The 17286-nt window shown below is 42.6% G+C and overlaps 1 protein-coding gene across 1 annotated transcript in view; it reads right to left on the bottom strand.

Moving 5' to 3' along the window:
• The window catches only part of SEL1L3 (SEL1L family member 3), a 99951-nt gene that overhangs the window by 12245 nt on the left and 70420 nt on the right, over positions 1–17286 (bottom strand). Inside the window, exons 15-20 of the mRNA XM_082389254.1 lie at positions 14979–15155; positions 12478–12605; positions 10837–10920; positions 3866–3956; positions 3649–3733; positions 2418–2527 (exon numbers count right to left, since the gene is read on the bottom strand). Of these exons, the coding sequence (XP_082245380.1) occupies positions 2418–2527; positions 3649–3733; positions 3866–3956; positions 10837–10920; positions 12478–12605; positions 14979–15155 (675 nt within the window). The remainder of the gene's footprint in view (positions 1–2417; positions 2528–3648; positions 3734–3865; positions 3957–10836; positions 10921–12477; positions 12606–14978; positions 15156–17286) is intronic.

Raw genomic sequence — 17286 nt, 5'->3', positions numbered from 1 at the left:
TGTCTAAGACATGGCAGGACTACATAAACATGTGTCAAATCAATCAATAAATTAGCAAACAAGACAATAAATGTCCATCAAAAGATAAAACAATAAATTACAGTCTATCAGCTCAGCAGGATATGGGGCAGCAGTTAAGAGTAATAATTACAGAGACCATGCAATAGAATGCACCCATTCCTACAATACGTGAGAAGAAGCAGATTTTTCAAGTGGCTCGTGTGCTCTAGTTACCATTAAAGAGACCCACTGGCCTGTGGCTGGGACTAGAAAGGGACATGAAGACTGAAGGAATTAAAAAAAAAAAAAAGAAAACCCAAAGGAATAAAGCCCCTGACATGGAATTGTGGGTGCATTCTTTGATTTGTTTTCTCTTTAAAAATTATTCTTGGGCTTTCCTGGTGGTGCAGTGGTTAAGAATCCGCCTGCCAACGCAGGGACATGGGTTCGAGCCCCAGTCTGGGAAGATCCCACATGTCGCGGAGCAACTAAGCCCATGCGTCACAACTACTGAGCCTGTGCTCTAGAGCCCACGAGCCACAACTACTGAGCCCGCGTACTGCAACTATTGAAGCCCGCGTGCCTAGAGTCTGTGCTCCGCAACAAGAGGAGCCACCACAATGAGAAGCCCACACACCACAACGAAGAGTAGCCCCCGCTCGCCACAATTAGAGAAAGCCCGTGCGCAGCAACAAAGACCCAACGCAGACAAAAATAAATAAATAAAATAAATAAATTTATTTTAAAAAAATTATTCTTTAACGTTTTTATAACATCGTCTTGTGAAAAAATAAAAAATTAGAACTGAAAAAAAAAAATTAGGTCCAGGCCTAATTTTGAGTAACAACATATATCATCTAGGAGAGTTTGGCTCACCAGCAAATCCTTTTAGTACCAACTCCTATTCCATTCCAGAAGAAATAATAATAAAAGGATAGCTCATATCCACTAAGCATACTCAGTGCTGGGCTTGGTGCTTTACGTCCAACCTCTCATTTAATCCTTGTAACCTATGAGGTGGATGTTATTATCATCCCCAGTTCACAAATGAGAAAACAAAGAGTCAGTGATTGAGTGACTTGCCATATACAAATAGCTGTGAAGGCACAAAGATGTGGGGTAAAAGTAGTACCTCCTTTTAAAAAAAAGACTAAGATGGGGATGAGTTTCCAACTTCTGCTTTGTGATCAGATCACAAATCACACAAGAAACCTGTGGCATAAGAGGGTAACAACTATTCCAGCTTCCATCATGAAACAGCCCTGAGATCCTCACAAGAGAAGTCCAATTAGCAAATGTAGAAGGAAGGATCATCATTGGCACACTACAGTTAGTTGTTGCAGGCCAGATTTACTGAAGGATACTGAAATCAGTGGGCAGAAGTTGGAGGAGAAATCAAATATTTGCATTGTTGCAAATTATCTCCCCAAGATATCTATAAATTAGAAAGAGAAAAATATTAACTTTACATGGAAGAAACCTAGTAGAAACCACCTTCACCGAGTGATTGAGATCAGCCTCACCAATAATAAGACATACTGACACTATGTATGCCACATATGATACACTGAGGAGGACATATAACATCTGGGCTATCCTTGCTCCAAATGCATAACCTCAGTCTATTCACGAGAAAACAGAAGACAGACCCAAATCGAGGGACATTCTACAAAATATCTGACCAGTATTCTTCAAAGGCATCAACATCATGAAAGATAAGCAAAGACAGAAACTGTCCCAGATTGAAGAGGACTAAAGAAATATGACAACTAAATGCAGTGTGGGATCCTGGAACATAAAAATAATGTTAGTGGAAAAACTAGTTAAATCCAAATAAAGTCTGAAATGTAGTTAATGGTACTGAACCAACACTGATTTCTTAGTTTGATAATGGTATTGTGACTATGCAACTTTTCTATAACTCTACAAATATTCCAAAATAAGAAGTCTCCCTCACCCAAAAAAAAAAGGTCACTGAGAGCGAAGTCCTATCACTAATGTATTGGCTCAGCTGTGCAAGCAAACTACTTCCCATTTTGACCACTTCCAATTTCTTGAGTTCCTACCTGGTGAGCTAGTTTGATGGAATCTGGTAGAAAGACTCCTGGGTTTGGAGCCAGGAGACCTGGGTTTAGGCTCTGGCTGCTTCACCTACTACTTGCTTGTTTGGCCTTGAGCAACTTATCACCTTGTCACAATCTTGATATTCTTTACTATAAAATAGGTCTAATTATCCCCACTCCCACAAGATTGCTGTGAGAATGGCAGGGGAAACATAGTAAGTGCTCAGTAAACGTTCGCCATTCAGGTTAGTGTCCTCAGAGAGGTTTTGTGAGGGGCTCATGAACACGGATGAGAAGTGACTTTGCAACCTCACAAAGAAGCATCACCAGGGGCTCATTTCTGTTGCCGTTTACCTGTGAGTCTCCATCCAGCGCTGCTTGGGCATACATCTGCACAGACAACTCAAGGTCTTGTGATTGGTTTTGGTGGCCATAGTAGTAAAGGTCTCCCATTTTCAAATATGCTGCAGGACAAAAAGGACAAGTAGTTTTATTTCAGACCGACCTTTTAAATGATTGGCCCATTTGCATGACTGCGAGTTTTTCCCACCAGAATCTGGATACGGATACATCTTTAGGCTTCCTTGACGTGGGGAGGGAAAAAAAGATTTTTGCACTGAGCACTCCCATTTCTAGACACATTTTCTTGCTTCGCTGGGTAGCTCTCCTAAATGGGTCTGTTTGTGAGAATCATAGTCTGCAACAACACAGCCCCAACGGCCAAGGTTGTTTGGGGCACCGAGATTTTGCTGCCCGGGTTTGATGACTGATGCGTATTTCTTTACTCTGTTTAAGCCATATATGTTATCTTTCCTCTGAGGAAAAAGTTTTGTTTGAGTGTATGTGTCACTCAATGTCCAATCAGAAAAATAGAATCCTCTTCAGGTAGTTCAAAAAAGGGATTTTAACACTGGGAACTGGTTGCCAGGGTGTTGGAAGAGTTGAAAGGGCAAATGGGGAACAGAAGGCAACCCAGAGATTAGCAATGCAGGAAGCCACTACCTTCCTAGGCCTGGGGGCCAGCTGAGACCACGGAGGATGGACTGTCAGGCAGGAGCTGGAACCATGGAAATGCAGCCATTGCCAGAGACACAGCCCAAAGCAGAGAGACAAGGGGAGAAATACTGGCGCTTCTCACCTCCTCCCACCCTGCAATTTCCTGCCAGCGCCTTCCATTGGCTGAAAATAATCAGATGCCACTGGGCAAAGGAGTCTGGGAACTGTAGTTACTGAGGGTCAGCCCTCTAGCCCACAGGGTAGAGCCAGGAAGACAGGGAATCCATCTGAGGGCAAAAAGGCAAAAGGCTGGCCCAGAGAATCTCTCCTGAATAGCTTTTTCTTTTGAATTCTCGCTGATTCCTTAGAAATGGTGGGTCCAGGCATTCGATAGACAATGGATGAAGAGAAATGTATTGCCTGAGATTGAGGGCAGAGTTTAGGGAAGATCTTAATAGCCGAGATTTTTCACTCTGTTTCTTAATTGTTTAGAAATATTACACTTCACACAAAGCTGTTAGATGTTCCCTGTTACTAAAGATTAAAAGCCTCCAATGCTTCAAGTTAGCACCCATTTCTCTATACATACCAAATGAAGGAGCATCGATTTGAAAAACAGAGAAATTATAGTATCTCCAAACACAATTAACATCCAAGTACCTCTTGGCCAGGTCCTAAGGGGATGAAGGGGGAGAAAAAGTTAACTCATTAATATTTCCACCAAGTGATTAATTTTGCCTCCATAAAACCCAATTCATTATCCTTAACCTTAGAGCTTCTAGTCTGAGGAGAATACATTTACTTACTGGCCTCTCCTCACAGATGTGTGCTAAATTTGTCTGTGACACTTCAATTCCAGTTTCTGCTGCTAAAACATAATACAGCAAAGCTTCGTGCCTAAAAATAGATGATTAATAATAAATTTCATAGAGTGGCTCTTACTAATACTCACAGAGAGCTTTATATTCACACGTAAGAGGGCACAAAATAAGCAGTTTTTTTAAAACCACAAAATCATGAGTTTTTTTTTTTTTTTAAATAAATACTGTTGTTAAAAATACTGCATGCACTGATTTATTTTCTCTCTTAAAAGGCTGAACTCACAGATAAGGTTGGGGAGCTAGTTGATACAACAGCTACCTCTACTGGCCGAATGGTACGTCGAGTGCTGGCTGGGGAGCTGTCTATTAGCTTTGGGTCCTTGAAATCCTTCCATCCTCCATCCTCGCTTAGAGGAGATAAATGGTATTAAGCAAAAGCTCTGCACTTTTGGGTCCTGTTTTGTGAAGGGCTTTATGGGGCTTACGACTCTGAACAAGCTTAATTAAAGCTGAGCTTCTGTGGTACATTAGAAGTTTGGCAAAGGAGAGGCAGTTTACAAGGGGCTTCATACCAATGGCCAAAAACACTCTGAAAAAAGTAAATATTCAACACCACTGGTAATTGAATAATTGCGAAACAATGAGACCACTTTTCATTTGTTGAGACTGGCACCTGATTCATAATACAGATAATAGCAAGAGCTTGGGGAAAAATGGACCTATTCCTACAACCACTGTTAGTGGGAAGCCAATTAATGCGATAGTTAAATGTGAGGACTCTTACGAAGGTACATACCACCTGGCCCAACAGTTCTGCCTCATGAGGGTTTATTCTAAGAAATAATCAGAAACATGTGCAAAGATTCTGTGGCAACAGAGGTCATGGCAGAGCTGTTTCTATGAGTGGGGGAAAAAAAAGAAACAAATATCTGAAAATCAGTGACTAGTTCAATTAACCCATGGTACAGCCACTTTCAGACGAGGCCATTAAAAATGATGTTGAAGAGTATTCAAAAATGTAGAAAAATGTCTATGCCAAAGTTTCCACTGTGTAAAAAAAAAAAAACAAACAGGATAAAAAACAGTGCAATTTCATTTTTGTAAAACAAAAATAAAACTGAATCCACACATGTACACACACACACGAATACATATATGCAGGGAAAAAAAAAAAAAAAAAGATCTACCAAAATGCTAACGGTACTTATCTCTAGGTGGTGAGAATGCAAGTGATTTTTATTTTCTTTTTACTTATCTGATTTCCTTCATTTTAACCATAAATTGTTGTTTCTAAAGCTTATTTCCATTTTCAGTAGCTGATATTAAGAGCTATTTCTTAATTTTAGCTCCATCTAGGAAACGGTTTAAGAAAGGGTGGGGGGAAGTTGGGTCGGGGGAATAAGTAAGCAGATCCAGAAGTCATCTTTTCTACATGGCTAAAGCATCTCCTGGCAGGCCATCCCGTGGGGACAGAGGGAGGTGACTGGGGGTTCAAATTAGGACAGGCAGACCTTCAATCAGACCTACTGCAGGTCACGGCCACGTGGCTGCAGTGTGCTGCTTCCGGGCCTCTGAGACACCCAAGGCAGCCGACCAATTAGGCATGACTCATGCTAAAGAGACAAGGCTGGCTAAGCAGCTTCCCCTGCGAGGACAAGCCACATAAGAGAACCACAACTGCAACTGCAACAACGCAAAAGACCCCCAGACGTTTTCTTACATAGCTTGCAAGAATCGTGCTTGGTGACAAGAATCCTCGGAGCGGACCCCAAATGGGGGAACTAAATTCGAGGGAAGTTCAGCAGAAAGACTCCATCATTCTACAATTAGGTCCCGTTCCAAAGGTCTTATAATCTCAGACACTCAGTTTTGCCCCAGTGCCTCAGTTTCCCCCACTGGATGGATAAGGGAAGGACATGGTGTAGACTTGCCGGCCCAAGGTCAAATATCAGGTCGGCTCCCTCTGCTGCCATAACTGGATGAAATGGGGTTCATATAACTGCAATGTAATAAAATGAGGTTGTCTTAGCAGTTGGGCAGACTGTTAGAATTTGGGAGTGGAGGACACAAGGTTGACACTTCCTGTAAGAACAGTCACTATGATAAATTTTATAAAGACAATACCTTGCCTCTAAAGTTACTTGGAAGATGGGGGAGGGAAGGGAGGAACACATTTTATAGGAAGACTTCAATTGACCAATTATTGTATAAGCCGGGAGGAAATTTCACAGAATTCTCAAGTATTTCCTTTGAGGAAGCACTAAAATCATCAAAGAGATGTCTAAAAATATTGATGTCAATAGAAGCACTGAACAGAAATCCACCTCTGTCTTCCATCTTGCAGAAGCCATCAGCAGAGGCCGTAGACTCCAAAACCACCACCATCTGTTTCCATATATTTAAGTGTGAACTCTAGGCAAGGGTCAGAACACTGAAGAACAGACTGTCTCACCTTAAGACTTCGGAGACATGACACTTCTGCAGAAACCCTATCCGCACTTAGCCTCCTAGCACTTTGCTCTTACTTGTGTCTCAACTGAGTCTGCCTGAAAATATTAATTACAGATATTTCTATCCTTATATTCATGGGATAAACATTTGCTCAGTATGTGCTCTGCGCAGGAGGCCCAAAGCCACAAAACTGTTCTGTCCTTCTGTGAATGTCCTCAAGGTTTAGGAAGCGACCAGAGGTCAGCTGCTTTATTTCCGATGCATTGAAGTGAAATAGTCCCCAGGCAGTCATTCTGATGGGGGGTTGGGGGCTGGGCAGGGATGCAGAGAGGAGGGGATTTAGAGTAAAGGATGTGTGTAGGGGCACACTTGCTACCCTCCCACTTCAGACTCGGCACATCCATTTATAGAACTTTTATAATGATACATCTTAATGATCAATCCTTTGGCTGCTTTCTGTGAATTGTGAATTTGAGTATCTCTGAGCAGTTTCTCAAACAATCTATTGTTTTCTCTGGGTTCTTTTCTGCCAATGTCTAAAGCAGCCCAAACTGGAAGGATAAAAAAAGAATCCTGGGGTCTCAGTGGAATTTAGGACCCTGCTCTAAGGCAAAAAGATGAATCTCTTTCAAGTGGAATCTTGCATGCCTGCCTGTCTTGTCTCAAGCTTACTAGAATCTGGCTAACCTCCTGGGTTAAATAAGTATTTGGGGTATATTTAAGACAAAGGACAGTAAAACACTTAGCTCACAGATGAAACACACAGAGGGGTAAGACAAAGAGAAATGAAACACGACAGGCGACCTCTCCTTAGCAGACTGCTCCTGGTGTCCGAGGATAGCCTCGGGCATGACAACATTATCTTCAGTATTTTGCCTAAACAGCAAAATGCCCTTTTTTTCCATCACACTCCTCTTTCAAACTATCCCATATAAATCTTGGAACAACACAGAAAAGCACAAGCTCATCAAACTGACACATGTAATTTGAAAATAACGTCCAGAATAAATTCACTCACAGAAAATGAAACAAGGGGATGGACTTGGGACATTGATGGATGACTTAGTTCTATTACAACAAAATAGATGGGACCCAAAAAATTCCACGTTGCGATGTGGGGAAGCCAATGCTCATATATTTCCAGTTTAACCCCTGAGGCATTTGGAGGCACCGAGAGAAGGAAGAGAGAAAAGCACTTTGTCTCAAATATATTTTGACAAAGATAGTCCCACTATAATGGATACTAAGTGTTTCTTCCTGTTGATAGGAAATGGTCTCAAGTCCAGATTAAGACATATCTTTAACAATACTTAGCATCAGCGTCAAAATTGGCAAGGATATGAAGAAACAGATATTTATATGTGGTTGATAGGACCGTAAATTGGTAAAATATTTTGGAAAACAGTTGGCATTATCTTGTAAAGTTGAACATATGGTTAGCCTGTGACCCCACTCCTAAGTTCATATTTTAGAGAAACTTTTCCTATTTGTGGCAGGATATGCATAAAAAATATTCATGGCCACATTGTTCTTAAAAAAAGATGGGAAACAACCCAAATGCAAGTTAATATGAGAATTGGTAAATAAATTGTGGTATATGACAGCAGTGAAAATGAATGACCTATGAATCTCAGAAACATCAGGTGAAGTAAACAATAACAAAAAAAAGCAGTGAAGAATTATATATAATATGATTCTAATGATATGAAGCTCAGAAACAAGTCAAATCTATTGCTTAGGAATATATCCATATATAGAAAAGCTATAAAGAAAGCAAGGGGCAGAGCAACAATAATATTCAGGACAATGGTTAGTTCTGGATATTGGGGCCACGGGTGGGTTTAATCTGGGAGGAACACGCAGGGGGTTTCAACAGTTCATTTTCTTAAGTAGGGTGGTAGGGTTATAGGTGTTCATTTATACTCTGGAACTTACCTACATATCACCTACTATTTGGTATGTATCAATTACTGTGTGATAAAAGAAGGGAAAACAACTTACCTGGCTCAGGTCACAGCTCCAGCTCAAAAGCTCAGCTCCTTTAACCTGGATTCTGAACTAGCTCCCCCTTTCAGGTTCTCCCTTCTCTTCACCATCATTCGCAGACGTTTGGTTAGGAATCTCAGAACCCAGCTCTGTCATGTCACTACCCTCTCCCGAAACCATCAAGGGCTCCCCACTGCTCCACAGGCTAAGTAAAAAGTATATGACCCGCTATTTAAATTCCCATAATGCAGCACCTCTTTGGTCTTGTCATATAGCATTCCCTTTTACAAATTTTACCCTCAAGGTAAACTGGTGGCTTAAAAATTTCTAGACATACCCTGAAATTTCCTATTTCTTTGTTTCTGTTCCTGTGATTCCCTTCACTAAAAGTGTTGTTCTCTGCATGACTAAGTGGAAATTCCACCCATCCCCCAAGGCCATATCATCTGTTACCTCCATCATAAAAGCTGACCTAAGTCCCCCAAACCAGGTAGAGTCTTTTCTTCCTCCAAATCCCTGATGCACTTTATATACTGCTCATGGCTCCTGAGTTACAGTTGTTCCATCTATTTGCCTTAATTCATTCTCTCAGTAGTTTTTGAGTACTCCCCAGTTGCCATTAAGTGCTGGGCACTGGGATACACATCACAGGGCAATCAACAAGTAAACAGCCATCATGACCCATCCAAGGACAAAAGGGAGTAAGGAGTTAAGCAGGATTTCTGGGCAGAGGGAACAGCAAGTGCAAAGGCCCAGAGGTCAGAGAGAATATGAGCCATCTGAGAAACTGCAGGTAGTTTAGCACCAGGAAGAGATGAGGCAGCAGACCTCCCCCAGCCCTACTTGTGGCATCCCCCGCAGCTATGGCAAGGCACCCTGCATTTAAGTGTACCCAGTAAAATCTGCTGAACTCAACCCAAACTCACCAACAGTGTAGAACACACGTAATCCCTAGCTCCCCCTCCCCCAAAATCAATCATGTGATGTGGCTGAATATTCTAAGAAAGACAGCAGGCCACGAAATCTTAATTCCTCTTGACCTTCACAGCAAATTTTTAAATGCGCTCCCTGAAGTGATTTGTGATGTTAAATTCAAAAGTCGGCAAGAAAGATAAGCTATTAGCAGATACTCTCTTTGTGGGAAAGTGTCAGACATCTTGGGGTGTGTGTGTGTGTGTGTGTGTGTGTGTTGGGGGTTGTTTACAGATGTGCTCTCCCTTTGGGAAAACCCCACATACAAACATTTTGATATTTGAATGCTTAGTTTCCCCTAAGAAGTTGTGGGGAATAAAGGGTGGGAAATTTTGAGGGTGAGAAGTAGAAATGGGCAAAAGTCAAATTTGGGAGTTTCATGAACAGAAGCTTACTTGGGAAACAAATAAAACAGCCCACAAATTGTAAGGTGTATCAATTGGAAAATGATCATTTCATTAAAAAATTTCTTTCTGATTATGCAAAGTAAGGCCACAGATGATAAACTTTTAAAGAATGATAATAATAAACATTGTTATTCAGTGCTGTTTTCCCTGGGCTCATTTTCCCTGAATTCCCTAATTTGAGATTCTCATTCACGGAGGTGCTATCTGTTGATTACGTGGGCACCCATGGACCAAAGAAGAAAATGGCGCTCTCTGGGACTTATATTTTAATTTTTAATTAAGGTTCGGATCCGAGTATGATCAGTGATAGGTCTGCTCTAATGTCTTTGAGGCGGTGGACAGATGGGATATGTGCTGATTTGCATATCTTTTTTAGTTATTATGGAAATACCCAGATCATTTAGGCAATAAACGAGCCAAGAAAATATGGCCCAAGGAAAAGTAGGACAGAATTTGAGGGCTGACAGAAGAAAACAGAAAGACGGACTCAGGTAGAGCTTGGAGAAGTGTGCCCTTATTTGTAAAATCAAGTAACTGCAAATGGGGGGCATTTACAAGTTCTCATGTGCGGGGTCTCATCCCATTCAGCACAGGATGAAATTTGCTAACTCCATCAGAAGAAGCTTAGAAAGAATGAGTCTGTGTGGCTGTGACACTGGAGGTCTGGTGAGTGACTTCCAGCAATCCTAGGGAAGATGCGATAAAATATCTACCGGAAGATGTAGCCTGAGCCCTAAACACACTGCTTTCGCTCCTTCCCACAAACAAGGTGGAAATCCTGGACTTTCTGTGGCCTGCCAGTGAGAGGCAGAGGGTCAGCTAGGACCCCCTGTGCGGTCTCCAGACTCTGAAACCAAGAAGAGCAAGTTTGAAGGGAAGAGAAGTCAACGTATTCATGTGTCTCTCAATTTGATGAATGCGGACGCTCCCTCTAGAGAACTAATTTTTGTGTATAATTAAACATGGAAATGCTGTGTTTTCTAATCAACAGCCAATCAGTCGGTGATACTCTGAATATCATTACCGGGAGGCTGTGATTTCCCTGCAAATTGCTTTTTCGGTTTCATTTTAAGACTCCATCTCATAAGACTACACTGACAGATTGAAAGGTAAGGACTGAGAAAGTTCAATCTAACTTACCACGAGCCCTCCAGGTAGGCATTGAGGCCTTTGCGAATGACGTGGCCCAAGTAGCCATTTTTCTCGGCTACATGCTTTGTCCATCTGAAAAGGAAACAGAAGAGAAAATATCCAAACTATGGCAAATTAAATAATTGCTTTTTACTTCGTATGATTTCAATAAATCCCACTTGGGGAATATTTTGCTTCTTAGAATTTTTATGGAGCAACAAACCAGAACTGAATGTTAAGAAGATAAAGAAAGATACATTTTGAGAGCCTTGCATTCAGTGCCCTTTCTAATGAATGCTTAGGAGTTGTCATTTTGGGGAAAAAAAGATGTGAAAAGTACCTAATGAAAAAAGTCTACTAACATGGAAAAAGATCATCTTTATTAAGAGTTCTAGCAAGTTGATTTCAGAAGGACAGCTCTTCCTAAACAAAGACTCCAAGAGAGACATTGCCAAGAAGATTAAATCAATAGAGTACCTGATGGGTGTAGACATACTGAGAAGAGATTTAGACGATGGAAGGAGAATGTGGAGATCGAGTACATAGAAATGATAAATACACAGACAGAGCTAAGCAGATAAATAACAATAAAAAATAATTATTATCCCATAGAAAACAAAAAGTTATGCAAGGAAGAAAGAGTAGTCACAGTATACTACATGGCTCAGCTGTGAATAGCGTTAAATTGTCATAATAATGTAAACCCTGTCATGATAATGTAAACCCATTATTACCCATAATAATGTAAACCCAATCCAACCAAACCAGTGATATATTTATGGGGAAGATGGGAGAGGGCAGGAAGCATGAGCATGCAGGGTAGCGAGAGGTGGCAGAGTGAAAAAACTATATCTCTTTATCTTTCCTAGTGAGACATCATTAGACAATGCCTATAATGAGTATAACAAGAAATAGTGGTTTAAGCATGTTATTTAGACATAGAGGCAAATAAAAAAGAAATAATTAAAAGATGAAAAGTGATTTATTCCAGGGAGCAGGAAATGGAGTGTGTGGGAGGGAGGCAGAGATTTCCTGTTTTTTCTTGTCAAATTATTACTTTTTCTAATTAAATTTTTGTTTTTAATTTTTGTCTTTTCAAATGACTTGGCTTTTTATGTGCATGTGTAACTGATAAAAATAAAGATGAATTTTTAAAAATGCAAGAAAGGGCTTCCCTGGTGGCGCAGTGGTTAAGAATCTGCCTGCCAATGCAGGGGACACGGGTTCGAGCCCTGGTCAAGGAAGATCCCACATGCCACAGAGCAACTAAGCCCGTGGGCCACAACTGCTGAGCCCACGTGCCACAACTACTGAAGCCCACCCGCTCTAGGGCCTGCGTGCCACAACTACTGAGCCCACGTGCCGCAACTACTGAGCCCGTGTGCTGCAACTACTGAAGCCCGCGCTCCTAGAGCCCGTGCTCCGCAACGAGAGAAGCCCGCGCACCGCAAGGAAGAGTAGCCCCTGCTTGCCGCAGATAGAGAAAGCCCACGCGCAGCAATGAAAACACAGCGCAGCCTAAAGTAAAAAAAAATTTTTTTTAAATGCGGGAAAAAAAGAATAAAAGAAAACTCTATTTTCTCAGGCATGGTGAATATGGTATTGAATATATGGCTTTCCCTTCATATGCAATATCTGGCAGGTTCTTACACGACAGCCTTCTCGGGATCTCGAGGGAATGTCTCCAGGTTGCCTGTGATATAGTAGAGAGAACACCACAAGGTTCCTTCTATGTGTCCGCCTTGTGCAGCCTTATGGAAATATTCACCAGCTAATGTCTGTAAAGAGATGAGTAAACGTCAGTCTCATTAGTGAGAAGTCCTCCTGGGCTGGTTTCATCAGAGCTAAGGTCCTGAGGCACTTAACGCCTGATATCATCACAGGTATAACTTCTAACATCTTTAAGAAAACCAAGTCAAGTTCCAGGAAGACAGCCAATCACAGAAGCTGGCCTCTCTACATGGTAACCTTGACCGCAGCTATTCTGTTAAGTTTACCCAATAAATAAGATAACAAGACCCTACGGATATCATTAGCACCTTATCAGATCCTCACGTAACCCCTGCCAGCCAGACAGAAGACAGCATCAAAAGTCACACCAGGTGAAACTTCAGGCATTTACTTCCCTAACCTTGCTTAATACCTTTTTTCAAACTCAGACACAAAAACTGCATTTCCAGTAGGAAGGTGAGAATTAGAATATGACAATAAAAAACCCATTCTGGCAGATGTGTGGGAGGGGTAAAAGACATTTGCAATGCATAAAAATATACAGCTTCCTAGTAGTCAGAGAGAGGTGGAGGGAAAAAAGAAAACAAACACTTAGACTGGTATACATTCCACTGATTACTATTATTTTTCCCAGGCAGTTAACTGCCATTTTTAAGTATGGGCTTTGGAGTCAGACAGGCCTGGGTTCAAATCCCAGCTCTGCTCCTTACTAGCTGCGTGACCTTGGGCACGTTAGTTAATCTCTCCAACTAAGAGAATAACTCAATTTCTGCAACCAAAAAATGTGGCTTCTGATAGTAGCTAGCATGAAAGTATGGTGTGAGGATTAAATGAGATAACGTGTATTCGAGGCTTGGTATGGCACTTCACAAAAAATAATTTTTTTCTGATTCCCGACCCCCAACTCTGCTGCTAGAGCTTGCCCATCCCATTAAATGCTACCTTTTCTTCCAATCTCAATAAACGCCAAACACTCAGGAGTCATCCTGACTCCTCTCCTGGCCTCACACCTCACAACCAATCATCATCAAATCCTGATGCCTTGACCTTCAAAATACACCCAGAATCTAGTCACATCTCAGCGTCTCTTCTGATACTGCCCATCCTTTCTCACTTGGGCTCAATGCATTAACCCCCTGGCTCTTGCTCTTGTCTCCTTCAAGCCCAGTCTCCACCAGGATCCAGGAGGGACCTGTTGAAACACAGCGTCTCCCGCCCTGTTCAGAGCTGTTCCATCTCGCTCAGCGTAGCTGCCTCCTTGACCTGATTTGTCACCTCCTTGCACCTTCCTTGCTCTTTGCTCCTGCCAGCTCAGCCTCCCTGCTATTCCTCAAGCACACCAAACCTGCTTTCTTCTCTGGGCTTTTGCCCTGGCTGTTACCTCTTTCTGGAATGTTCTCCCAGACATTCACGAGACTCCTTTAGGAGTTTGTACAATGTCACAATATCAGAGAGACCTTCTCTGATCTCCCTTATAAAATAGCATCCCCCAATCTCTACCCTCTCGGTTCTCCCTATCCTGCTTTATTTCTCCCCATAACACTTATCCCACCTGCCCTCATACTATATATTTGTTTGTTTATTATCTTTCTGCTCCACTGGAATGTAAACTTCCCCAAAGCAGGGACTGTTTTGTGTGCTGCTGTATCCCCACTGCCTGGAAGAGTGCCTGGCATAGGGTGAGCATTCAATTAATTTGTTGAATGTAATGGTGCTCAGATTATTATTACCATCATCAATATTATTATTAATAACAAGGGGTTTCCATTTCACATGAGGACCAGGTCTTGACTCCACTTAAGTGTATGACTCTAAGTTATGAAACCTTTCAGAGCCTCGGTTGCTTACTCTGCTAAATGGATATAATAACAGTAACTATCCCAGAGGGTAGTTAGGATGACATGGAAAGTCGGAACGGAAAGTGTCTGTGAGTGTCTGGCCTAGAGGAAGTGTTCGGCAAACGCTGAAGATTGTTATTGTTATTTACATTATTATTAAATCTGGTCTCATACCAGGCAACCCTATTTGGACCCAGCTTTCTTTGCTTCCAGTAAGATCAGTCATCAATCTCCGCACCATCTCTCTCTCATTGTCACCTTGCATCATCTCCCTCTCCTCTCCCCAGCTTAGGCTTCCTCCTCCATGAAGCCTTCCTGACTGCTTTGGCCTTCACTATTTCCCCTTTCCAGAACTGTTTGGGTCACAGCAATTAGCATACACTTGGCGTTTGGCTAATGCCAGCCTTTGCTCTTCACCATCTTGTCTTCCTAACTGGGCACTTGATTTCCTCAAGATCACGGTCTGTGTCTTGGGTGGTGTCTGCACCACCCATGGGGCCTTGTCTGGGTTGGGCATACAGTACACCTGCTTCATGACTAAGTGACTGACCAGCTGCACAGCTGGTCTCAAGTCTTACTCACTTGATTCCTTCCAGGAACTCCTGGGAAAATGCCATCCAAGTACAGGACTCCAAGATTGTATGATGCATCTGGGTTCCCCATTTCTTCTGCTTTTAACCAGTACTTAGCCGCTTTGGCATAATTTTTCTTGAATTTGTGGTAATACCATCCCAGGCCATTGACTGCCTGATGCAATCCCTGGATTTTAGAACAACAAGAAAGGAATTCCTTTTTTTAAAAAAAACAAAAAAAAACAAAAAAAACCCAAACACAGAGAGAATCAACTGTTGTGAAAGCATTCTGCCTGAGTCTGAGAAAAACCTTTCCTGACTCTTTTTGGGGGGCAGATGGCATTAAAGAAAAGCTAAGTGCTGGAAAACATGAGGCTGCCTCAGCGTCTTCCCAGGAGGATTTCACCCGGCTGCTGCTGGGATTTCTGCCTTCCAGCTCAGCAGTGATGCTGGCCCCCAAATCATCTCTCAGCCCCATGGGCTCTTACGCAATGCCCTCATCTACAGAAGACCTCTTACTGCCCTGCAGTATCAACAATGCCCTTGAAATTCATGACCGCTCAACTGTGACAGGAGGCCGGAAACCTGCCCTGGCTGGGATGATTTCTAGGTGACCTGCCTGCCCATCTTTTGATTACTCTGCCCTGAACACCAACAAACCCTCTGTGGGAAGCAACCGCAATGGCCTACTTGTAAAGCACAGGTGCTGTGGGACTGCTTGGGGCTGAGGCAGAGGGGAGGGGGGTGGTTTCAGAACTGTGTCTAAATTGGGACCGTACCACAGAAGGCCTGGTTCATGTGCATCTAGTCTTAAGCCTCCTTGTTCTTGCTGATTCGTGCTCTCAGGGGCCTGCCTCTGCTCTCCCCAGATGCCCCCACCTGCTCCAGCCTGGTTGTTGAAGGCTCAGGAGCCCTGCAGGGGTGTAAGTGCGCAAACCCGGGCATTCGGTGCTCTGATTCCTCCTTTCCTGCCAGATCCACAAGACCATGGACAAGCAGGGGAGAAAAGGGCTGGAGAAGCAAACAGTGAGTGTCCTTGCATCTGTGAGACCGGTTAAGTTAGGGTCCAAGAGTGGAACCAAACCTCTTTTACCTCCCCTTTCAGAAGTGAAGGACAGGTATCCCTCAATAATGGATGCCAAGATACCAGCCTGCAGCCTTTTCAGTCTGCAACGACTCCTAAAATGCTATACCTCCTACTTTTCACGTTGGACTCCAGGTGCCAGGAAGACCAGGAGAAAGAAACTGACAAGGCCCATTAGAACAGATGCTCCATGAGGGCAGGGATCTTTGTTTTGTATTCCAAGCACCTATGTTAGTACTTGGCGTAGAGTAAGTGCTCAATAAATACTCGACAAACGAATGAAAGCCATCCTTTGAACGCTGATGACACACAAAACAGAATCCAAATCCTACACCCTGAGGATCAAGAGTAGGGTTCAGATTCGTAGGCCCTCAAGATAGTCAACACTTGGGATGGTGTCAGTGCCGAGGATCAGTCATAGAGGCATTCGTTTTGAGCCTTGCACGGTACCAGATGCAAGGCAGCCTCCTGAGAATTTGCAGGATGAATGCATTTCCATGAAGTAATAGACCACGTGGTATATAGTGGCAAGAACCAGCTTTGGAATAAGCTTACGGAATACATATCAAAATGGCTTGTGCAATGCTCGCCTCCAGACACACAGCTTTACTCAAAGGTACCTGTCATCACTCAAAACATTCCCAGAATGTCCTTTAGAAATTGTATTTGGACCCAGATCAGGAGCCCCACAAGAAATCTTGTTTTATTTCTTAATGCTCACACCTTATTCCGGACATTTCCAGCTGTATCCAAATGACTTTTAGCTAATTCCAAAAATCAACCTCTGTGCTTCACCACAGTGCCTGACAAAGAGGAAGGGCTTAATAACTCCCTGCAGAACGAATGGGTGAGAATCATGTAACACTTTTAAGAATGCGAGTACTCCAGGCCATAAAACTGCATTTCCTCCAATATTCATCTCAGCTCTGCCAAAACTACATTCAGAATAAAGCACCTTAGACAACAATTTACCACTAGCATGCTAAAGAGATGCAGGAAGCCCCATTACTTCCCCATTTTAGGATGCTCAGGAACCATGCCCTCAGTGACCACCATTAAGCTGCTTTTCTGTTTCTGCCCTATAGTCTGTGTCAGGGTCAGGAGCTGGCGTGGGCTTCAGTGGTTCCCTTCTCCTGGGTCACGTGTCCTCTAGAAACCACACAGGTGGAGAAAAAGCCTTCTGGCATTCTTACTCCATGCGCCAACTTCCTGTTCTACAGAAAAAAAGACAATC

The sequence above is a fragment of the Balaenoptera borealis genome (assembly GCF_965194805.1).
Source record: "Balaenoptera borealis genome assembly, chromosome: 4".
Taxonomy (NCBI): Eukaryota; Metazoa; Chordata; class Mammalia; order Artiodactyla; family Balaenopteridae; genus Balaenoptera; species Balaenoptera borealis.
This window is presented reverse-complemented; position numbering and strand designations above follow the sequence as displayed.